The sequence below is a fragment of the Macaca nemestrina genome, chromosome 4 (genome assembly GCF_043159975.1).
Source record: "Macaca nemestrina isolate mMacNem1 chromosome 4, mMacNem.hap1, whole genome shotgun sequence".
Lineage (NCBI taxonomy): Eukaryota > Metazoa > Chordata > Mammalia > Primates > Cercopithecidae > Macaca > Macaca nemestrina.
Genome location: NC_092128.1, coordinates 86,848,513 through 86,873,140, shown reverse-complemented (window position 1 = coordinate 86,873,140; position 24,628 = coordinate 86,848,513). Strand labels below are relative to the sequence as shown.

At 35.7% G+C, this 24,628-nt stretch overlaps 1 protein-coding gene across 3 annotated transcripts in view; it reads left to right on the top strand.

Moving 5' to 3' along the window:
• The window catches only part of CRPPA (CDP-L-ribitol pyrophosphorylase A), a 333,853-nt gene extending 313,377 nt beyond the window's left edge, over nt 1-20,476 (top strand). For 2 of the 3 annotated variants that reach the window (XM_011731042.3, XM_071094909.1), the window contains one exon: nt 18,330-20,476. In XM_011731042.3, coding sequence (XP_011729344.2) covers nt 18,330-18,434 — 105 coding nt within the window. In that variant the 3' untranslated portion in view covers nt 18,435-20,476. Of the gene's footprint in view, nt 1-1,396; nt 1,428-18,329 lie in introns of those variants that run through there. The other variant, XM_071094910.1, reaches the window with a different exon arrangement.
• The last annotated feature ends 4,152 nt before the right edge of the window (nt 20,477-24,628 follow it).

Genomic DNA, 24,628 nt, shown 5'->3' with positions numbered 1-24,628 from the left:
TGAGATGTAACACTAGGTGTTTCCCTTGAAATGTTTTTTTCTTTTTTTGGTGTAGGCATTTATCATTACAAACTTTCTCCTAAGGCCTGATGTTGTGTTCCCATTTTTATTTGTCACAAAATATTTAACAAATTTTCCTTTTCTTTATTGATTTATTGGTCTTTTAGTAGCATATTGTTTAATTTTCATGTATTTATATTTTTTCCACCATTTCTCCTGTTATTGATGTCTAATTATATATTACACTATGTGGCAGAAAAGATACTTAATATAATTTTAATATCATAAATTTGCTGAGGCTTATTTTGTGCTCTAACATGTGAGATCTGTCCTGCAGAACATTTCATCTGCTTGAGAAGAATAAGTATTCTATTGCTGTTGGACAGAATGTTCTGTATGAGTCTGTGAGGTCCATATGGCCTAAAGTATTGTTCAAGTACAACATATCCTTATTAATTTTCTGTCTGGATGATCTTTTCATTGTTGAAAGTGGGATATTGTTGTCCCCTACAATTATTATATTCTAATATTTATCTCCTTTCAGATCTTTAATATTTGTTTTATATATTTAAGTGCTCTGTTGTTGGGTACATATATATTTATAATTGTTATATTCTGTGGACCTTTTTATTATTCAGAATATCCTTTGTCTCTTTATGCTGTATTTGGTGTAAAGTCTATTTTGTCTGATATAAGTATAGCTACCCTTGCTATCTTTTGGTTTCCCTTTGCATGAAATATCCTTTCCATCCCTTAATTTACAGTCTATGTGTGTCATTAAAAGTGAAGTAAGTCTCTAGTAGGCCTATAATTGGGCCTACTTGTTTTGTTACACATTTAGTGACTCTGTGTCTCAGATAATTCAATTCATTTACATTCTTGGTAATTATTGATAGGTAAGGATTTACTATTGCCATTTTTGTTGTTTTCTGTTATTTTGTAGATACTGTATTTTTTTCTTCTCTTGTGATTTAATGGTTTCCTGTGCTAGTATGCTTTGAATCTTTTTATTTTTGTTTTGTATTTCCACTAAATATTTTTTTCTTTGTGGTTACCATGAGGCTTATGTAGAACATCTTCTAACTGTATATTTCACATTATTTCAAAGTGAAAAACTAACTTTGATTGCATTTAACTCTACTTTGTACTTACCCTGTCCTCTACATTTCATATTTTTGATGTCGGAATTTTCATATTGTATAATATATATCCCTAACAATTTTAGCTATATTTATTAATAGTGTTTTTTTAAACTCTCATACTAGTATAAAACCCTCATACTAGTCTTACCATCATTACAATTTTAGAGTATTATGAATATGACTGTTTTACTTACACAATGTATTTTTTTGCTTTTTTATGATTCATATTATTAATTAACAACTTTTTGTTTCAGTTTAAAAACTTGCTTTATCAGTTCTTATAAGGTGAGTATACCAGCGATGAACTCCCTTTGCTTTTATTTTATGAGAAACTTTTTGTTTCTCCTTCATTTCTGAAAGATAGCTTTGCTGAATAAAGTATTCTTTGTTGTTTGTCTTTTTTTTTTTTTATTTAACACTTTGAATATATCATCCCACTTTCTCCTGGCATACAAGGTTTCTGCTGAGAAATCTGCTTATAGTCACATTGTCATTCCTTTGTATGTGATATGTTTCTTATGTCTTGCTGCTTTCAGAATTTTATTTATTTTTTGATTTTGATAGTTCATTATATGCCTTGATGAACTTCTTTCTGGGTTGCATTGATTAGAGACCTCTGTGCTTTCTGTCCTTGGCTGTTGGCATGCATCCCCATAAAGACATTTCTCAGCCATTATTTCTTTGAATATGTTTCTTTTCTGGCCCTTCTGCTTTCTATTCCTTCTGCAGTTCCCCATTATGGAATGTTCGGTCCTTTGCTGCTGTCCCTTAATTCCTATAGGCCTTCATTCTTCTTTTGTGTTTTTTCCTCACTAACTGTATAATTTTAAATGTCTGTCTTCCAACTAATTGATTCTTCTGCTTAATTGAATCTGTTGTTGAAGGATTCTTTTGAGTTTTTCAGATCAGTAATTGTATTTTTTATTTCTAGGGTTTTTATCTGATTTCTAAAAATTATTTTTATTGCTTTGTCAAGCTTATTTTTTGTTTTCCAAATTCCATGAAATTTCCTGTCTGTATATTCTTATAGTTCACTGAACTTTTTTGAGTATTATTCTGAATTCTCTTCATCAGTCATTTCATAAATGTACATTCCTTTGAGGTAGAAAATTGGAGCTTTATTACTTTCTTTAGAGGTGTCATGATTCCCTTATTCTTCGTAATTATTATGTCTTTGCATTATCGTCTGTACATTTGAGACAGCAGCCCCCTCTTCTAGCCTAACAGGTGTTCTTTGGCAGGGATAGATCTTCACTATTTAGCCTAGCCTGTGGTTCTGGAAGGGACAGCTGGTAACAACCCCAGACAGGTAGAACTTGTTCTGAGTTCTCTAGTTGACTGAGTCACTGCCTTTTGCTCAAATGTCAGGTGGGGCTACTGGTTGGGCTCTGCTGTCCAGTGGCTGGGGTCTGCTGTTAGGCATAGTTTCTGGCTGGATACTGTAGTAGCTTCTGGTCAGACTAGTCACAAGATATATTCCCTGGATGGCCAATTCAACTCTTTGGGATCTATAGTTGGGCAAGGCTTCAGGCTGGACTCCAAGTTTAGGCAGAATTGCTGCTCAGGACAGGTCAGAAGAGAGGCTATACTCTTTAGAAATGCATGATTGATAATTGACTACCTGTCAAGGTGGAGCCACAGGATGGGTCTTTTTGCAGAATTGAGTGGCTGTTTGCTCCGTGGTCAAGCAGGTCTAGCTCTTATGCTTCTCCAAATTTGTGGAAATGGGAAAGTTATTGGGTGGGCTTTTAGGCTGGTTGGAACCCCTAAGATTTACGTTCCACTGAGTGGAACAACTGAGATTTAGGCTGAGTAGAACCACTGCTTGACTTCCTGGGTCAAGCTGGCTACAGTTCTCTGAGATGTACAGAGGTGGAAGTCTTCCTGCCTGTACAAAGTTGTTAGGAGGGCTTATTGGCTTACTGGAGCCACTGTTTGACTTTCTTGGTCAAACTGGTGTCATCCATTCATTTCTCTAAAATCTAAAGAAGTAGGATTCTTCTTTCCTGAATGGGGTCATTGGGTAGACTTTTTAGCTTCATAGAGCTGCTGCTTGGCTTCCTGGGTTAAGCGAATTTAGGCTCTTCATGTCTCTGAAATGGAAGGAAGTGGGCACCTTTCTGCCTGTACACGATCTTTGGAGTGGTCTCTGAGATTGGGCAGGACAACTTATGATGTCTAGGACTTAAGTTTTGTTGAACATCCCATCAGGTTTCTGAAGGCAACCAGCTCAGCTTTGTGGGCGTTGACTGGTATCTGTAATTGGATACCACAACTGGTAGGAACACAGAGGTACCACCAAGATCCGTGACCTGATCACTAGGACCTCTGCCTCCTTTCTTTGTTTCTACCTGATCCCAAGTAGTCTAGCCATGACATTTTCACTACTGTTTTCTATGAAATAATAAAACGAAAGTGGGCTGTCTAGGAAGCATCCCAGAATGGTAGGGATGGGTATGACTGCCTCTATTTCACACCCCTGCCCTCAACTCATAGAAACTATGGGGGCCCAAGGAAATTCTTTTCATTTGGCATTGTGCCAACTTAAAGGAGCATGAGGGATGTCATAGTTGGAGTGAGACCATTCTTTTTACCTTTCTCATTGTAATTTCATTCATTTCTATGGACCACATTGGTGTCTTAGTCTTGTTTCCAAGTGTTGGAGTTTTAAAAAAGATATTCTTCTAGTCTGTGGATAGTTGCTAGTTGAACTTTCTCTGGAGGGCAGTGGAGGAGAAGACTTCCCATTTTGCCATCTTGCTGACCTCACCCATTCTACACCTGTATGGTGACTTCCACAATATCTGTTGTGTTTTATCTCCAGAATTCCCTTAGATTTTAAATTAATGCCTTGATTTTACTGTCACTGTTTTCACTGTTTTCTTCTGAGTTCTAGACATTTCAAGTATGTCTTCTATGTATATAATACAGCTTTGGTGATAAAGTAAGTTGTACACTACCTCTAATGAGATTTTTTTCTTTTTTTCTTTTTTCTTTTTTTTTTTTTAGATAGAATCTCGCTGTGTTGCCCAGGCTGGAGTGCAGTGGTGTGATCTTGGCTCACTGCAGCCTCCGTCTCCTGGGTTCAAGCAATTCTTCTGCCTCAGCCTCCTGAGTAGCTGGGACTACTGGCTAATTGTTTTGTGTTTTTAGTAGACACGGGATTTCGTCACACTGGCCAGGATGGTCTTGATCTACCGACCTCGTGATCTGCCCACCTCGGCCTCCCAGAGTGCTGGGATTACAGGTGTGAGCCACCGTGCCTAGCCTCTAATGAGACTTTTAATTCAAAATACATTAAATATTCACATGAACTCTTCTGACACAGATTATTCTTACTTTGTGCCCACCTCTGTAGTTGAAACCTCTTCTTTAGTCTTCCTGAGACAGAAAATCAGAAAATATGTAACATGCTTTCCAATTTTACTCAAAAGCATCTTTTCAGAGAGACATTTAATTATAATGATTCTTAGAAGTTCTTTCCACCTGGAGAATTACTTCATCTATATGCTGATTTTTTTCTACCTCCCTATTGGGAAGAATCTCTATAGGCAATAATTCTACCATCTGTGACCTCAAGAAAGGATTGCTTCTGCTCTTCATTCTAGGAGGGAGCTTTGCCAGGCTAGGATTTTGCTAACTAAGGCTGATAAAAATTGGCACTACTCTGTTCAGAACAGAAGTATTTTTGCAGGTTGTAATTCATGGCCACCTTCTTGGAAGGAAATAATTTCTAATACAATGGTAAACAACTGTGAAATTTTGAGATTAACACTTTGGATACTAACTATCCACCTACTAACCAATATTCAAAAGCCTAATAGTTATTAACCAGGGGTCTTTTTCACTAGTCAAAAATATCCTTTAAATGATCCTTTTCTTTGCCCCATGTCTCTGCCAAGAAGATATGTTTGAATTGGTCCATTTTATTCTTTTTTCCTTTGATGTTAAGTTTATAATTTAAAATTTTGAAACTAAATTTTATGCGGACAAATCTAACCAGTCTTTCTGCTTCATAAGAAATTATCAATATTATTCTACTGACATCTGGACCATTAACTAGAGAAGTTAAGCTTTCTATCCCTCCTGTAAGTTAACATATGTTCTGGAAATTGTATCAGTTGCCTAACAACAGATTGTGTATAGCTTTCTATTTATGCATCCACTCCATTTAAGAGAATGCCTGCCTCATTGTCTGCCCTTATCCCCCAGACTTGGATGTGTTAGTGTAGATTTGTCAGTGTCCCTTATACTTCTTAGACAGGGTGTTTTTTCATAGGAGGAAGAATCCTGGAGTACAAATTCCTAATTTTTGACACCATTTCCAGTTCCCAAGTACAAATATAAGGTTTTTATTTTTATGGTGTTATTTTCATGACAACGTAGCCTTCATCTAAAACGTTTGATATTTCTTTTCTTAAAATTATACTTTAAGTTCTGGGATACATGTACAGAATGTTCAGATTTGTTACGTAGGTATAAACGTGTCATGATGGTTTGCTGCACCCATCAACCCATCATATCATCTACATTAGGTATTTCTCCTAATGCTATCCCTCCCCTAGCCACCCACCCCCTGGCAGGCCCTGATGTGAGATGTTCCCCTTCCTGTGTCCATGTATCCTCATTGTTCAACTCCCATTTATGAGTGAGAACATGCAGTGTTTGGTTTTCTCTTCCTGTATTAGCTTGTTGAGAATGATGGTTTCTGGCTTCATCCATATCCCTGCAAAGGACATAATATCATTCTTTTTATGGCTGCATAGTATTCCATGGTGTATGTATGCCACATTTTCTTTATCCAGTCTATCATTGATGGGCATTTGAGTTGGTTACAAGTCTTTGCTATTGTGAACAGTGCTGCAGTAAATATATGTGTGCATCTGTCTTTATGGTAGAGTGATTTATAATCCTTTGGGTATATACCCAGTAATGGAATTGCTGGATCAAATGGTATTTCTGGTTCTAGATCCTTGAGGAATCGCCACTGTCTTCCACAATGGCAGAACTAATTTACACACCTGTCAACAGTGTAAAAGCGTTCGTATTTCTCCATACCCTCTCCAGCATCTGTTGTTTCCTGACTTTTTAGTGGTCGCCTTTCTAACTGGCGTGAGATGTCATCTCATTGTGGTTTTGATTTGCATTTCTCTAATGACCAGTGATGAGCTTTTTTTTCATGTTTGTTGGTCTCATAAATGTCTTCTGTTGAGAAGTATCTGTTCATATCCTTTGCCCACTTTTTGATGTGGTTGTTTGTTTTTGTCTTGTAAATTTGTTCCTTGTAGATTCTGGATATTAGCCCTTTGTCAGATGGATAGATGGCAAAAATTTTCTTCCATTCTGTAGGTTGCCTGTATATTTTGATGATCATTTCTGTTGCTGTGCAGAAGTGCTTTAATTAGATCCCATTTGTCAATTTTGTCTTTTGTTGCCATTGCTTTTGGTGTTTTAGTCATGAAGACTTTGCCCATGCCTGTGTCCTGAATGGTATTGCCTCGGTTTTCTTCTAGGATTTTTATGGTTTTAGGTCTTACATTGAAGTCTTTAATCCATCTTGAGTTAATTTTTGTATATGGTATAAGGAAGGGATCCAGTTTCAGTTTTCTGTGTATGGATAGCCAGTTTTCCTAACACCATTTATTAAATAGGGAATTTATTAAATAGGGAATCCTTTCCCCATTGCTTGTTTTTGTCAGGTTGGTCAAAGATCAGATGGCTATAGATGTGTGGTGTTATTTCTGAGGTTTCTATTCTGTTCCATTGGTCTATATATCTGTTTTGGTACCAGTACCATGTTGTTTTGGTTGCTGTAGCCTTGTAGTATAGTTTGAAGTCAGGTAGCATGATGCTCCAGCTTTGTTCTTTTTGCTTAGGATTGTTTTGGCTCTATGGGCTCTTTATTGGTTCCATATGAAATTTAAGGTAGTTTTTTTCTAATTGTGTGAGGATATTCAATGGTAGCTTTAGGGGAATAGCATTGAATCTATAAATTACTTTGGACAGTAGGGCCATTTTCACGATATTGATTCTTCCTACCTATGAGCATGGAATGTTTTTTCATTTGTTTGTGTCCTCTCTTGTTTCCTTGAGCAGTGGATTGTAGTTCTCCTTGAAGAGGTCCTTCACGTCCCTTGTGAGTTGTATTCCTAGGTATTTTATTCTCTTTGTAGCAATTGTGAATGGGAGTTAACTCATGATTTGGCTCTCTGTTTGCCTGTTATTGGTGTGTAGGAATGCTAGTAATTATTGGTTTTGTATCCTGAGACTTTGCTCAATCCAGGAGCTGTTTTATTGAAAAGATTAACAAAATAGATAGACCACTAGCCAGACTAATAAAGAAGAAAAGTGAGAAGAATCATGCAGATACAATAAAAATGATAAAGGGGATATCACCCCTGATCCCACAGAAATATAAACTACTATCAGAGAATACTATAAACATACCTACACAAACTAGAAAATCTGGAAGAAATGGAAAAATTCCTGGACACATACATTCTCCCAAGACTAAACCAGGAAGAAGTTGAATCACTGAATAGCAAGTTCTGAAATTGAGACAATAATTATTAGCCTACCAACCAAAAAAACCCTGGGACCAGACTGATTCACAGCCGAATTCTACCAGAGGTACAAAGAGGAGCTGGTACCATTAATCTGAAACTCTTCTAAACAATAGAAAAAGAGGAATTCCTCCCTAACTGATTTTATGAGGCCAGCATCATCCTGATACCAACACCTGGCAGAGACAACAAAAAAAGTTGTGTCTCAGGCCAATATCCCTGATGAACATCGATGCAAAAATCCTCAATAAAATACTGGCAAGCTGATTCCAGGAGCACAGGAAAAAGCTTTTCCACCATGATCAAACTGTCTGCATCCCTGGGATACAAGGCTGTTTCAACATACACAAATCAATAAACGTAATCCATCACATAAATAGAACCAATGACAAAAACGACATGATTATCTCAATAGATGCCAAAAAGGCCTTTGATAATATTCAACACCCCTTCCTGCTAAAAACACTCAATAAATTAGATGTTTATGGAACATATCTCAATAGATTCTGAAAAGGCCTTCGATAATATTCAACACCGCTTCATGCTAAAAACACTCAATAAACTAGTTGTTTATGGAATATATCTCAAAATAATAAGAGCTATGTATGACAGTCCCACAGCCAATATCATATTGAATGGGCAAAAGCTGCAAGCATTCCCCTTGAAAACTGGCACAAGACAAGGATGCCCCTCTCTCACCACTCCTATTCAACACAGTGTTGAAAGTCTGGCCAGGGCAATCAGGCAAGAGAAAGAAATAAAGCATATTCAAATAGGAAGAGAGAAAGTCAAATTGTCTCTGTTTGCAGATTACATGATTGTATATTTAGAGAACCCCATTGTCTCAGCCTAAACCATTTGATATTTCAAAGATATCTTAAGGTCAGCTAAAAACTCACTACTTTATAAAGTTAATTAGCCAATTATTCTAACTAAAAAATATTTACCAAGTGCCTACTATGGACATAGTACTATGATTGAGCTTAGAATTTGGAAGAGTTCTCTTTTAGTATCTTACGACTTAGCTGAGAAATTAAGTTCTGTAGATTGCAAACCAGATGAAAACATTAGGGATTTTGAGAAAAACTATGATAACATAAATTACTGATATGCAATAAAAAACAGATGACATCTTAAGAGGTAGTCATTACAGCTGGGTCTTTAAAAAATATGTGAATTAACCAGACAGTTACTGGGAAACCATTTTTCTGGGGGCTGAAATAATGATTATACTGGGATGGCAACAAAAGTGGATTCTGAACAGTAAAGAATGAGAATTGCAGTTAGAAGGGTTGATTAGGTTGATTGTGGATGGCCTTGAAAGATAAGAGGAGTAGCTGAAAATTTGGGTTTGATAGAGTGAAGGTAACTATTTTAGGGAGGTTGGAGCAGTAGCCAAAAACAGAGAGAAGTGCCAGTTAGAGCATCCTGGAGGAGTCCAGGCTTAGGATGGTGCTAATGTAGCTTACAGTGGTTGAAGCATGACAGTAGAAAACTAGCAGGTGTTGGTAACTGCTGGGTGAGTTGTGTAGGATCAAAACATTTTTTGCTGATTAAAAAAGACATTGTATATGACACTGCTTTTTCAACTTTATTAAGCTGTGGAATTTACATTATGATTGATTTCAGAAAATAAAGTGTAACAGTGTCACAAGTCCCAGATCTAGAAATATTGGATGCAGTAATGAACTCTTTGTTCTTCAGGCCAGAAGTCTGATGCCTTTTGGCTGTCTACATTTTTCCTCACTGCCGTCTGGCTCTGAGCACTTGTAGTTTGGGTCTTTCCAACTCTCTGTTCCTGCTCAGTAAAGTTTGGGTCTTTCCAACTCTTTGTTCCTACTCAGTAAAGTATCGGTGCTGCCTTACAGGGTTTTACTGAATTTTATTGACCAACCTTTCCCTCCCTTCTCTTTCCCTTTTTCCTTTCCTTTTCCCTTCCCTTCCCTCTTCCCTTCTCCTTCTGTTTTTCCTGCCCTTTTCCATGCCTCCTTTTTCCTGTCCTTTTCCATCCCTCCTTTTTCCCTTCCCTTCCCTCTCCCTTCTCCTATTCTTCCTTTCCCTCCCCTTCCTGTCCCTTCATTTTTTCCTTTCTTTTCCTTTTTTTCTTTCCTTTTTTTCTGTCCCTCTCCCTTTCCCTCCTCTCCCTCTTGTCTTTTTTAAGAGATAGGGTCTTGCTCTGTCACCTAAGCTGGAGTGCAGTGGCACAATCATTGCTCACTGCAGCCTTGAACTCCTGGGTTCAAGGGATCCTCCCCACTCAGCCACCTGAGTAGCTGGAACTACAGGGCTTAAGCCATGGCACCTGGCTTCCTGATCCTTTTTTCTTAATTTTCTCTTTCCGAAACGGTTATTGAATTCCTACTGTATTGTAAGGCCCTGTTTCTAGACACAGAAAATAAAAAAGACTAAAACTGTTGTGTGATGATTATGTTAATCAGTAAACCCAAGTGCCTTTTCATTAGTATTATCTAAGTTTTTGAGAGACATTTGTTTTCACTCACAGGAGCAAGAGGAAAATGTTTCTCATTCAGAGAGGGCTGTTTTGTTTTTCTCACACCCTATCAATAGGTGATCGCTTTTTCCTGCAGTTTTGGCAATTGACATACACTGAAAAGTTACTTTCATCTCCACTAGGGGACAGTGTATCACCGTTAAGTTTTTTCTTCCATATTGGCAAAATGTATACAAAAAGAAAATTTAGCTTCAAATTACTTTGATTTGATATTAATGGTCTTATAACAAGCTTGTTGAAGGTTTAGTAAGTCTAACACTTGTGGTTTTTGTATATTGTATATGGTACAGAGATAGGGATGTGTATATTTATGACTAGATGTAAATATAGCTAGTACACTTGTTTAGTGTTTGAAATTTTGTGACATTTAAATAATACCTTTTGCATAAGTTCACCAAAACAAGGATGGAAGATGGGTATTAATATCAAACTATAAGCAACCTGATTTTCAGGAGATTTTGTAACTCATGGAAATTGTAATTCAATTTTTAGGTATGGAATTTGCTGAGACAATGTAATGTTTACCCTTAAAGAAACATTGTGTAATCTCTTGAGACATCTAAAGCTTAAATACATATGCATACATTTTAACTTTATAGTTTTCCTTTTAGCAGAGTACATTGTGTTCTTTAGAAGCAATGTGTATAGAAGATAGATATCGCTAAGAGATTTCCTTTCAGCTTGTCCATAAAGATTTAGAGGACAATTACGTCATAGCTTTTCCTGCTATTCTTTGAGATGGTATTCCACCAAATCCACATAAATTTGATTCTAACAGCCTACTATAAATTTGTTTACACTTTTTAAATTCAAATGCTGATATTTGTGTAGTTCAATTATGGGATTTAATGTTTTAAAATATACTTTTAAAAAAGGTTTGTCCATTTTAAGTACTCTGGGAATAGTTTCTCCCAAAATTATCCTTTGAGAAAATTGAAAATTGAAAGGGACTGTTAGTAAGTAAGGATTTGTGAGGATATGGGCATCATATAAAACTGACCACTTACACACTTGCAAGATGCTACGTATTAGTAATTTACTTCACTGCAGGCTTTCCTTGCTCAAATTTTGAGGTGGGAAGGGGAGAAGGATGTAAAAGAAGAGCCACTATGAGTTAGGGGAGGTCCCACTGTCATTGCCAATCTTCTGTGAAAATAAATCTCCTAATTTCCCACAAATTTGCCAAAGGCTTAGGAGTCCCTTCAAAGTTTCATCAAGACTTCACTACTCTGCTAAAGATGCTGGATATAGTCATCATAAAAGAACCAACTCAACAACAAAAAGAGGCAAACACAGACAAAGATTGGCATGTGGGATTTTATTGACAAGACTTCATTACTATGGACTAAATTTAGAATTACCTTATATGTTTAAAAGATAATGATAATTAGATCTCTTCTTTTGTGCATCTTTCACCCAAACATCGTGTATTTCATCCTAAACTTGAAATTATAGGTGACAGAGAAGTAGCTAAATATAAGTTTCTAGGTAAAACTCATGGTGAATTTTAATCCTAAATAATTCAGTTTGATGATTTAGAAAATTAAAAATACCTATTTTGTATTGCTATTTTTTTTGTCTTCTAATAGTCTTAAAATACAGCTATTATGAAACTATTTAAGATCTGTGTGAACAATTGTTACGTGCTGGGTAAAATTAAGTACACTTTTTTTTTGTTACTACTTTTAGCTGGAATTTTAGATAATTTTCTTTATATCTAAGAAGAAAGCTAAGACTTTGTGAATTATTAATATGATTCCTTTAGGGGCCTTTTACTGAAGCCTTGAATTTTCAAGCAAAAAAGATTTTCTTTGTATAGATTTTGAAAAGATTTATGGAGAGAAATGTTCTCCCGGAATTTGGACAATGTTCAGTACTATTGATTTTCTATGACAACAAATCAAATTTAGCTCCGTGAATTTAACAGTCTTAAAACTAAATTTTAAAATAATTTGTTTTTCCTCTGTGAATAAAATGTGTTCATTGTGGAGGTTTTGAAAATATAGCAAAGCAGAAAGAAGAAAAAATATTGTCATAAAGCCATCATCCAAAAATAACTTCTGTCAACATGTTTATATTTTCCCTCCCAGTATTTTAAGAAAGCTGACTACTGAAGAGTATACTATTTTTCTCCTTTTTAGCTGGTCTCTATTTTTGCTATAATATAGTTGTAACCAAGAAAAAGAGTGAAGCTGGATGTAATAGCTCACACCTATAAGCCTGGTACTTTGGGAGGATGAGGTAGAAGGATTGCTTGAGAGTAGGAGTTTGAGATCAACCTGGGCAATGTAGCGAGACCTTGTCTCTTCAAAAAATTAAATATTAGACATGGTGGCACATGCCTGTAGTACCAGCTACTCAGGAGCCTGAGGCAGGAGGCTCACTTGAGCCCAGGAATTCGAGGCTGTGGTAAGCTGTGATTGTGCCACTGCACTCTACCCTGGACAACAAAATTTTCTTAAAAAAATTGACACTGTTATGAAGTGAACAAGATGATAAAACAAGCACACCGGCTATGACAATAATTTAGATTTAATAGAAAATGCAGACTTCAACACATTATATAGGATTCAATAGTTCTGTTTTTAAGTTGCACAAGTGTATGCTTTTTATTTTTATGTGTGGATATGTAAACATTGTTATGCAGTTTTATATCTTATGCTCTTTATGGCTGTTGAGCTGGAATCAAAGTAAACCAGTTCCAGATTTTTTTTTTTTTTTTTTTTTTTGCTAGTTATAGATAGTAAATTAACTGCTGCTGAATGTAATCTCAGTGGTTTTCCTTCTTTACTTTTTAATCTGGAGATCGGGGTACCTACTTTTCTTGCAACACCTTTGTAAGACCTATCTTATCACATTGATATGCCACAAAAAAATAAGTCATATCTTTTGTTCCCAAAGTATTTCTTGTCCAATCTGGACTCATCTGTTTTTGCCACCTCTTTCTCTCATCCTTTGATTCCACTTCTTTTATGAATCATCTCAGCATTATTTAATGTTATCATGCTCTGAATTCCCTCATCTTTTTATGCCCAGAAATGGTGATACTGTCTACCTTCTCACTTTATACTTATTTGTGTTTATTACATCACATTACTTTTCTAGGAATGGGGTTGATGTTTCCTTTATCTTGTTTGTTTCATGAAAGCAAATATTCCCAAATGACTTGGCTGCTAGGATAGCCCACATGTGGTTTTCTAAATGTTCCAAATAGGTTTCCTAATGTTAAGGGGATTACCAATAGATAAGGTAGGAATAGAAAAATAGAATAGTAATATGATCATGAAGTATTAAAACGACTATAATACTAATTTGTCATTTTCTTCTCTCTGTGCTACAGGTCAAATGTTTTTTTACTGTCTTCAAGATCACTTATACTGTGTTCTGCACTCCCTATTCATTATAAAACCAGTCCAATTCTTAATTTCAAGGATTTTATAACTAAAATTCTCTTTATTATAGATTCTTTGTTGAAAATTTCCATTTTTCATCAACATTTTTATCTTTAGTTCTATTTTTTAATGTGTTAAGCATGGTTATTTTGAAATCCTTGCATACTGATTCCAATGTATGTCTCATTTCTGGGTCTGCTTAAATTATTTTTTCTCTTGATAATAGGTTTTTTTTTTTTTTTTTCTGAATCTTTGCTTTCTACGTCTTTGCTTATCTAGTAATCTTTGATGCCACGCTTTGAGTACAAACATTATAAAAGCTCTAGATTATTTTAATGTCCTCTAAGGAATATGAAATTTATTCTAGCAAGCGGTTGTATTGCTGAATCAATTTGATCCTGTGGACGTTGTTGACGCTTTTTTAGGGCAGGTTGGGTTCAGTCTTGCCTTATACCCAGGCTGTAGTCATGGCTTTTCAGACATCCCAGTGAAAGCCATGGATGTTCACCAAGGCCTCTTCATTCTAGCTGGACTCAAATGTAACCTCCTGTTCCTTGGCACAGTGGGGCCTCAAAAATCTCTCCTGGCTCTCCAACTTTCCAGCAGTTATTCTCTGCTAGGCCTCATTGAGTTCTTCCTTGGGCATGCACAGTTAGGAGCTGGCCAAGGACTGAAGGCATTTTTAGCAGATTTTTAGGAGTTCTCAGCAATTCCTTCCTGTCAGGGACGCTGCCTGCAGAAATACAAGCCACTCTGACAGCTTTAAATTGTTATCTATGTCTTTTCTACCCAGAGAGATTGCTATGCTCTCCTTGGGTTCTGTTTTTCTTCTGTGTAGATTGCAAAAATGCTCTCAGCATGACAGCTGGGGAGAATGTTAGGAGGCTCTTCTTTCAAGGATTATAGACATGCATATGTTACTGTCCAAGACCTGCAAAAAATATTCTCACATAACTTTTCCAGACTTAATGGCTATATATGGTGTGAGGGAGATATGTACTACTCTGTCATAGCTGAAATTAGTTTACTTCATAAAGGTAATAATTCCAACTGCGATTGTTATTGAATATTTACTAGGTACCAGTGTTTTACATGTCTTATCTAAATTCCCACAAAAAATGTTATCCCATTTTTAGATGAAAAAATGGAGAGCTATACAACTTCAGCAGTTTGCTCAAAGATCACTTAAGTTGTCAAAGCTGTATATAAATAGCAGCAGTCTGACTTCCCAGCTGCATAGTTTATTAAAGGAATACTGTACATTTTTCAAGGAATATACAAATGGGCCAATGTGCAAAAATAAATTACCTTTGTAACTCAGGTTTTGTAATCCAGCACATAATATTTGTAAATGGTCATCAATTTAAAAATGCCTTTTTGAAGGGAATATGCTTCAGTTTATAGACATACAGAAAAATTCAGAGGATGCTGCAGAAAGTTCCCATACACTCACATCCAGCTTCTCCCATTATTAATATGATATGTTTGTTACAGTTTATGTACCAACATTGATGTATTGTTATTAACAAAGTCCACAGTTTAGTCAGATTTCCATAGTTCTACCTAATTTGTTTTTCTGTTCCAGTACCCCATGTTACTTTTAGTTCTCTTCAGGCATCTCTTGGCTGTGACAGTTTCTCACACTTCCCTTGTTTTTTGATGACCTGTACAGTTTTGAGGAGCACTTGTCAGGTATATCATAGAATGTCCCTCCAATAGGAACTTTTCTGATGTCTTTCTCATGATTAGCCTGGAGGTACAGGTTTTTGGGAGGAAGCCCACAGACATGAATGTCATTTTCACGTAATTTAAAGAGTGTATACTATCAGCATGATTTTTCACTGTTCATATTGACCCTGCTTACCTGAGTTTAATAAACATTTTAAATGTTTATAATATTTGGAACTCACAAAGTAATATGTGTGTGTGTATATATACACACACACATTTATGTATGTGAATAATAAAATGATCTCCTGTATTGCACCTCTGCTTCCCCAAGCATTCCTCTGCACTCTCCCCAAGCATTTTTTTTGTATATTTGCTGGAGGCAAGAAGTGCTTTTATAAGATATATTGGGTTTGCAGTTTTTTCCTGTGTTAATACTGTTCTAGAGATATCAAATTTTGAGATTAGTTTGAAATCCATGAATTGTGTGACTACCTAATCTTTCCACAAACTAGAGTTTCCTGAATATATATGTGTCTAACCATCTTAATCAGTTTTTAAATTTCCATGTTTCTTAAGGGTAGAATGATCAAATGAGTTCAGGCAGAGAGGGAAAACAAATGTTCAGTAGAATGACATAGTTTCTTGTCCTTCAATTCTAATCTTTCAAAATGAAGCCTGTAAAAAATTGAAGAAGTAAATTAATCTTTAAAAGGACATCTTAAATTCTTTACTAAAAATATGTACATTATGGAGATATCAAAATGAACATAGATGATTTATTGTAAGATATAGAAATGTGATTTTTCTAGCCCTGGGATCTTAAACAGTTTTTCCTTAATTTCTTCATTTGTTACTGTGCTGCCTTCATTATAACAAGTATAAACTGGTTTCAACAGGGCGATAGAGACAGACTTGTTCTATTTATTTTTGAAAGAGGAACCTTAATTATCATCTGTGTTATGTCTCAATTTAATAAATGAGACTTAGGAATAGATGTGTATTATAGACCCTGCAGCACTGTAATTAATTGATCATTAAGAATGACAAATACATATCAATAGTTGGTTTGTATTTGCTCATTTTAGAATATTTATATGTTTATGAATGATGTGACACAGATGAAATCTACTCTTATATAAATCAATCGTATTTTAAGCCCAAACATACATAGTTTTATGATTTGTTTAGATGTGGTTTAGGTATTGTGATATTCTGGAAACCAAAATGGCATTTGAATCCAATTTTAAAATGTCATATAAAACTCGCTTTCAAGAAGCAAAGCAGCTGACATTCAGCATCTTGCAGATCTTTTCCAGCTCTACCCCTTAGAACACAATCGGAGAAATTGATAGAAAAGAGCACTTTAAGCAGAGATGGCCTCTCACCATCATCCTCATAGCTGAGGAACCCAGACACAGGGTGGTGGGAGCATGTAGTAGTTGTGGTGAGGCTTCAATAACATATTAATTTTGTACTATTGCCAGGCTTTAGGCTAAATATGCATATAGGAGAAAACAAAGTAAGCAATTGTAGTTAGTGTTAACAACTGAGCTCAACTAAAAGGGTGATATGTCTATCATAGTCAGAACCTCTTTTGCTTTGAATTTGTTACAATTTATGGAGTGCTACCATGTGTTAGGCATTGAGAAAAGTGTTCCATATTCAAAGATAAAATGAAAAATTCTTTACATCAAAAAACGCATCATCTGGTAAAATAGATGGTCAACTAAAAAAGACTATTAAAATTTAGTGTGCTAGAGGAATTCACAGCTGTGGAAACATATAGTCACTTCACCCAAATTGGACTGGAGGATAGGAGTCAGGGTAGATTTCAAGAATCTCTGATACCTAGGTTGAACCGTGAAGAGTAATTAGGGTCAGATAAGCTAGAAAGGGTGTGGGAAAGCTTTTCTGGCAAAGGAATTAGCTGGCCCAAAAAGATTCAAGCTCAGAAAAATAGCTTGTTTGCACAATCTTAAGCAGTTCTATGTGGCTTGGAGAATTGAGCAATTTTAGGGGAATATCAAGAAGAGGCCAAGAGGATAAGAGACATTTTATTATCAGGTAAAGAGATCAGACTTTATCCTGAGGTTTAAAAGTGATCTTCAAAGGATTTTAGTCAGGATACTGATGTGATCAGATCTATATTTTAAAGTAAGTATTTTGACTTCCCTGTGGGAAATGGAGTATAAGAGGGTAAGACTTTAGAGGGACTATCTGTGTGAATATTCCAGTTATTGAGGACAGAAGGTGCTATGCTGGCAGTGGCAGTTTGAGCAGCCTTATCCTTAATGCCTTATCCCAATGTATATGGATGCAAGAAACAAGAGGAAGGAGCTACAGTAGATCCTAGTGATATACTGGATATTGGGTTAAGGCATTAAGGATGATTCTGGAGTTCAGAGACTGGTTACCACATCTGGTTTAACAGATAGCACAATTCACAACACAGAGACCTGAAAGATATTAGCTCTGTTTCTATTTTCCCTTCACATTATAATCTCCTCATTATAAATAATTAGAATAAATGGATTCTTACAGGCAATATGGTTTCAAAGGCAAAACCACTTTTTAGCAACTTGTGAAGTAACTCATTTCTTGAATTTTCTCTATTCTTACTTTACAAACAGCAAGCAGGGTTTTTCCCCCCATACCAGTACTCACAAACAGTTCCTAACAAAGTTGGAGAACACTCAGAAACAAGATGAAGAAAAGGATTGCATCATTGATGAAATATTCACACTTCAGTGAAGAGCCAAAGGTTGTCAGAAATTGGATTAAGGGAAAATAATCTTTTCTTTCTGTTAGCATTTGAAATTGTGTCATGTTTTTCCTTGTATCTTAAGCAAATATTTTTTGGTCTCTAATGAAAAGTGTTTGTGAAAGTATTTCCTCTTTATTTGGGAACTGTGTCCATGACAGTGGCTAGAGTCTGAGTTTCTAAAATGCCAAATCCGGACAGCAGCAGATTTTGAAAAGTGACTTGTTTTCAAATTTAACACATGGCATTTTTTTTTTTTAATATTATTGTTTTATCCTTTCTTTTCAGGATGAACAGAAGCTACAGGAGAGTTTAAGGCAAGGTGCTATCATTATTGCTTCATTAGTCAAGGAAAGAAATTCTGGACTCATTGGTCAGCTTCTGATAGCATGAAGAACACAGAAAATTACCTACTTTCTAAAACATCTACTTGAGTATCTTTATTGTGCTTTATGCCCCCACTACTGTGTGTGGTAGAATGTTTCAATTGTCTTTTATATCTTCTCTATGTAGGATGTGATGCTTAGATTATAAAGCAGATTAACGTTTATATTTATGAAATAAAGAATACTTTTGTGTATGACAAATATTAATTGCCTGAACCAGAAAAAAATAGTAGATAAGTGGAAAATAATAGCCTTCAAATGAATCTTTTCACAGAGACATGAAAGGTCAAATAGAAATAATGATGGGTGAGCTATTCTTTCAAGGAATGAGAATTTAGAAAACTTCAGCTATTATCCTAACTGATAATTAATCATTCACACTATTATGAAGCTAATGGATAAACTTCAGAATTGTTCTCACTTGTGTAATTGTCCTGTCACCAGGTGATATTTTGTCTTTTTGTCTTGTGTTAAAAATTTCTACACCTTAGTAAAAAAGGGTGAGGGGGAGGGCCAGGGAACGGAACTGTTTGTTTCTAGTATTTTCCCCATTTGCCACATATTACTCAAGATCTCTAAAAGAGATGTCATCTCCTTCTTTTCTGTTTTTAAATTGTATGTTATTCTTGGTTTGTGAACTATAATTATGACTTACATTATTTTAAAGGGTCTCTAGTTTTCTGAATGAACTTAAAAGTGTCTGGAAAGTTTCGTAAGTGATTTTGGTCAGTTCCTGGTTAGTTTTCTTCCAGGTAGAGCATCTATTGTACATCATAGAGTTAAATTAGTTATTTTGATTCAGATGCTGCTACCTTTTAAAATCAAGTTCTTATTTCCATTTTCCATTGGTATATCCATCTTAAATATTAATATTTTCCCTTGTATTTTATAATTATGGATGTCGTTTAATTCATTAGAGGTGCCTTTTAATCTGTACATACATTTTATTTACTTCATTTTTTATTTTTTTGAGATGAAGTCTCCCTCTGTCACTCAGATTGGAGTGCAGTGGCACAATCTCAGCTCACTACAACCTCTGCCTCCTGGGTTTAAGCAATTCCCTTCCCTCAGCCTCCCAAGTAGCTGGGATTACAGGAACCTGCCACCACACCTGGCTAATTTTTTTTTTTTTTTTTGTATTTTTAGTAGAGAAGGGTTTTCGCCACGTAGGCCAGGCTGGTCTTGAACTCCTGATCGCAAGTGATCTGCCTGCCTCGGCCTCCCAAAATGCTGGGATTGTAGGTGTGAGCCACCATACCCAGCCAACATACATTTATTTTATTGAAACAGATTAGGGCTTAGGCTGCACATGGAAACTATAAAAGTTGCATGAAATGTTTTCAATTAAAGATACACTATACAATATCTACCTTGTGGAATTTTTATTTAACATGTTGGGTGATTTTTCCCTCTAGTGTTCAAGTATCTATATAGTAGGAGAGTTTCTATTTTACATTCTCCTAATTGAAATGTGTTATTTGAATGTAGGCTTGTATCTAAATTCCTGGGCCTGCCACTTTCTTTCTCTCTAGGAATATTAAGAAATTTAAAACCCATTAATTTAAGTTTTTGAGGGTGGAAATAGGTAAGCAACATGTGGATTGTGGTTAGAATGTCTGTGCCCTTGTTCAGGTGTTGGCTGTGTGTGTGGCGAAAACCACAGCTGCCGAGTCCACAACATGCACCTGTTGAAGTCATCAGGTGAAAATGTTTAAGACTTTGAACATGCTCATGAAGGAAGAAGGGGAAATGTTATCAAGGCTTTAAAGACAGGGTAAGTGCCTTTAAGAAGAAAGAAGGAAACTGGGCATATCTGTGGCACAGCAAAATCACCCTGATCTCTGGAGCGCTGGCTGAGTTAACATGGAGTTCAGCTTAAGGAATCCTACAGCAGACAAGAATTTATCCCAGAGCACTTACTATAACATTACCCTGGGCAACTGGTAACATTTAGTATAATTTAGTTAATAAAATATTAAATTGTGCTTGAAAAAAATAGCATTTGGTCCTTCGTAGCAGACAAAGCAATTCACAACATTGAAATATATACATGCATATATATATATTTCTATATATTTATATTTATATATTTCTATATATTTATATTTTTATATATTTCTATATATTTATATTTTTATATATTTATATATATATTTATATTTATATATATTTTTATATATATTTATATTTATATATATTTATATTTATATATTTTTTGTGTGTGTGTGTGTCCCTCACTATTTTCTTGAGGAAATTAGAGCTCAGGGATCTTAGGTACCTTGCCGAAATCATGTGACTGAATAGTAACGAAAGGTTGGACTTAAACTCAGGAAGACTGATATTGAGTGTTAAGCTTATATTCCTGTCTAACGATGACCCCTGGGAAAGATACCTGAAAGATGTGATATATAGGCCAGAGGCACTAAATGAACATTGGCGAAATGGACAAGAAGGGTGGGACACATATGTCCAAGGACTAGATGAAAGTCCTGGAGCTTTCGGCTTTCCAGTCACCTTCCCAACATAAAGAAATTGTAGCTAAAGTTAAGGAAATGAAGAGAAGTATTGGCCAAAAGAGAAATTATTTTGCTGTTTAAGAGATCTGGCCGGGCACGGTGGCTCACGCCTGTAATCCCAGCACTTTAGGAGGCTGAGGCAGGTGGATCACAAGGTCAGCAGATCGAGACCATCGTGGCTAACACGGTGAAACCCCGTCTTTACTAAAAATACAAAAAATTAGCCGGGCAAGGTGGCGGGCGCCGTGAGTTGGAGGCAGGAGAATGGCGTGAACCCGGGAGGCGGAGCTTGCGGTGAGCCAAAATTGCACCACTGCACTCCAGCCTGAGGGAAAGAGCGAGAATCTGTCTCAAAAAAAGAAAAAGAGATCCAGAGGCAACTTTACAGTTACATTTTTATCACTGCTTCTGTAAATTTACTTTAGTAAAAGCTGTCTACTCTCACTTTATTTTCCAAAATCTCGTAAAAAATAATAGTGATTATGCTTCAAGGTTTCTGAAAATGCTGCTTCTTGTGAGAAGTTGTGTTGAAAAATGATTATTTTCTTTCTAAACTTATGCTAGTTAGTTAAATGCAAATTAAAGTTAGTCGTCTTAGGAATTCATCACAGCGTAAGCAGTGGGTTGATTAATGACATTTTGGTAGAGGTCCTATTTTTTTTCATAGAAGTGCTCAATTTGAGATGACTTGTTGCAAGTATACTCATTTACAGGTAAGCGTCAGCTCCCCATATTCTCTCAGAGTCTTTGTTATGGTTATTATTTTAAGCATTTTGCATTAATTTAACAGAAATTTTTTTCTTCACTAACTTAAAAGTATCAACTTTATGTAAATACAGAGATCATCTTATAAAAATCAAATTGAAAAAAGTCTTAAAATCTGTACATTTCACTTTGTTTTAATGTTGAAACTACAAATTCACAGAGGCATAAATCATAACATCTTAATTAGAATGTCAACCATATGCAAGAAGAAAGATAGAAGTTATTTAGAAAGTTTAATTTGAAAATAGAATAATGGAGCATTTTAATTGATATACTATTTGTTAATATGGCTTAAAATCAGTGGACTAGAAGTAGCTGTGTAGATGGTGGTTGGCATTATAGTTGCATTTACATATGTTCTTATTAATTTCAGTTTCACAATTATAAAAAGCATATGCATATTTTTAAGGTGACATTGAAAAAGTACTATAAAGATTCTAAATATGTTGTTTTTACAAAACAAAATATACGTAAATAAATTGATTTAAAATCTAATGGCATTTTTTTTTAGTTTATACATGTTTTTTCAAACTCAGTCACAATTGAATAACTAAATGTAATATTCTCAAAATATAACATTGTGATGGTTTATATTATAGAAAGATAGAATTTGAAGTCCAGATCTATATTCTCTAAATATATATATTTAAATATATATCTATGTATGTAAATATATATATTTTATAGTACTCACATATATATAATTACATGTATAAACATATATATGATTATAAAAGCAGAAGTCTTAATTAGATTTCCTCTTCTTCTCCTAGTTTTTAGCAATTATAGTGGCTGCTAAGGATATAAAACCTATACTTGGGCACAGTGGAGAAATGTATGATGATTTAATCTCTGTAATCAGGTGAATTATTGCTCAGAAATAATCTTTTCTTCCCATTGCCTTCTGGAGAAATATTTGTTCAGGACTTTGGTATTCATCATATGACCTGCCTTGGCCAGTACAGTGGGTCAGAAATGTCAGTGTGCCACTACGACTAGACCTGCAGAGACCTTTCGTGTTTCTACTCTCTCTCCTGCTTCCACTACCACCATGAGAAGAACATACCCAGCCTAGCCTGCTGCCTCCAGAAGGAAGTCGAGAGCCCATATCAGCTGACCTCCAGCTAACCCATAAACAGACGAAGGGCCTAGCTAAGATCAGCAGAACCACCTAGCCCCGTTAGGTTGGCCTCCAGCAGATATGTGAGCCAAATGAATGCTCATAGATTTTGCTAGTACTGAGTTTTGAGTAGTTTTATTGCACACCAATTGGTAACAAACGAAAATCTTTGGCAATATGAGGTATACTTGCCTTAACAAATCTAGGACATACGTAGAGACACACATTTTGCTAAAGCAGAATGCTTATAGGAGAGTGTTAGAGCAATGATCCCAGAGTACTAGAAAGTTCTGAGGATAACTCATTTCCTACTCAATAGTTTTTAAAGGAGAAAGATAGACCTGAGTGTTTGTGAAAAGTTTTTGAAAGAGGTGAAACTTTCTTAGACATGAAATTATATTGAATTAAATATATGGACATTTAAAAGAATAAATAATAAAAATAGCAAACTTGCTGGATGATCACTATGTTCCCAAAACTGTTCTTAGTATTTTACTTGTGCATAACTTCTGTATTCTTCATAATTACTTTATGTGCTAGGTAGTACACCTATAACCATTTAAAAGATGTCAAAACCGGCTGGACGCAGTGGCTCATGCCTGTAAACCCAGCACTTTGGGAGGCCGAGGCAGGCAGATCATGAAGTCAGGAGTTTGAGACCAGCCTGACCAACACGGTGAAACCCCATCTCTACTAAAAATACAAAAATTAGCTGGGTATAGTGGTGCGTGCCTGTAGTACCATCTACTTAGGAGGCTGAGGCAGGAGAATTGCTTGAACCTGGGAGGCGGAGGTTGCAGTGAGCCAAGATTGCACAACCGCACTCCAACCTGGGCAACAGAGCAAGACTGTCTCAAAAAAAAAAAAAAAAAAAAAGTTGTGGAAACCAAGACGCATACATTTTGAATAACTTATTCAGATATTCAGAGTCAACCAAGCAGCAAGTGGGAGGAATGAGATTCAAATTTGGTTATTGAGCCCCAGAACCTATATTTGTGAGCAGTATGCTATGCAATATTTAAAAACATACTATTTTAAGATCCCTTAAACAAATGACTCTCAAAAATGAGACCTTTTTTAAATTTAATAACAAGAGAAATAAAATGGGTAAAGCCCATTACTTTTCAGTGTTTCAGTACTCTTCCTTTCCCCATCTCCATGCCCAAAAGACATATTTTAGAACATCCTTGGATCTGTATGTGCCGGTGAAACCAATGAAGACTGTTGATGTACATAAGATTATTATCAGTGTTATCTCTTTGAGCTCTAAAGTTGTTGGGATTTCCTCAGGCAATGAATGATGAGATACACTTGGATATTGAAAGTGGAAGATGAAAGCGGAAGCAAGCACTTTCTTGATGGACAAGAGATGCAGGTAGCCATTTGTGCCTCAGCAACACAGCAAGACATGAAAGAGAGTTGAAATCTATTTATCCTTACTAGAGAAAGAAAGGTTCAGAGAAGTGCCCAGGAATGAGAAAGTATAAAGTCTTTCTTTGTCTTGGGATTCTCCTAATCACATATGTTCACCAATGTTTGGTCAGCAGGAAAATTTTGGGGTGAATGGTGCCTGGTTTGATGAGAGGCTAGAGTGGAGCCAGGTGGGTTTTCCCTTATCTGAAACATTGGACGCTTGTAACAAAGTCTTCACAGCTGAGATGTATTATGCAAATTAATTCTCTACTTAGGATGCTACCAAATGATCTGAACAGTTGTTAAAACATCTGAATCTGTTTAGCTGCACTGATGAAGCCTAGCTTGTCAAATGCATTTTTTTCTTTCAATTTAACCTTAATTAGT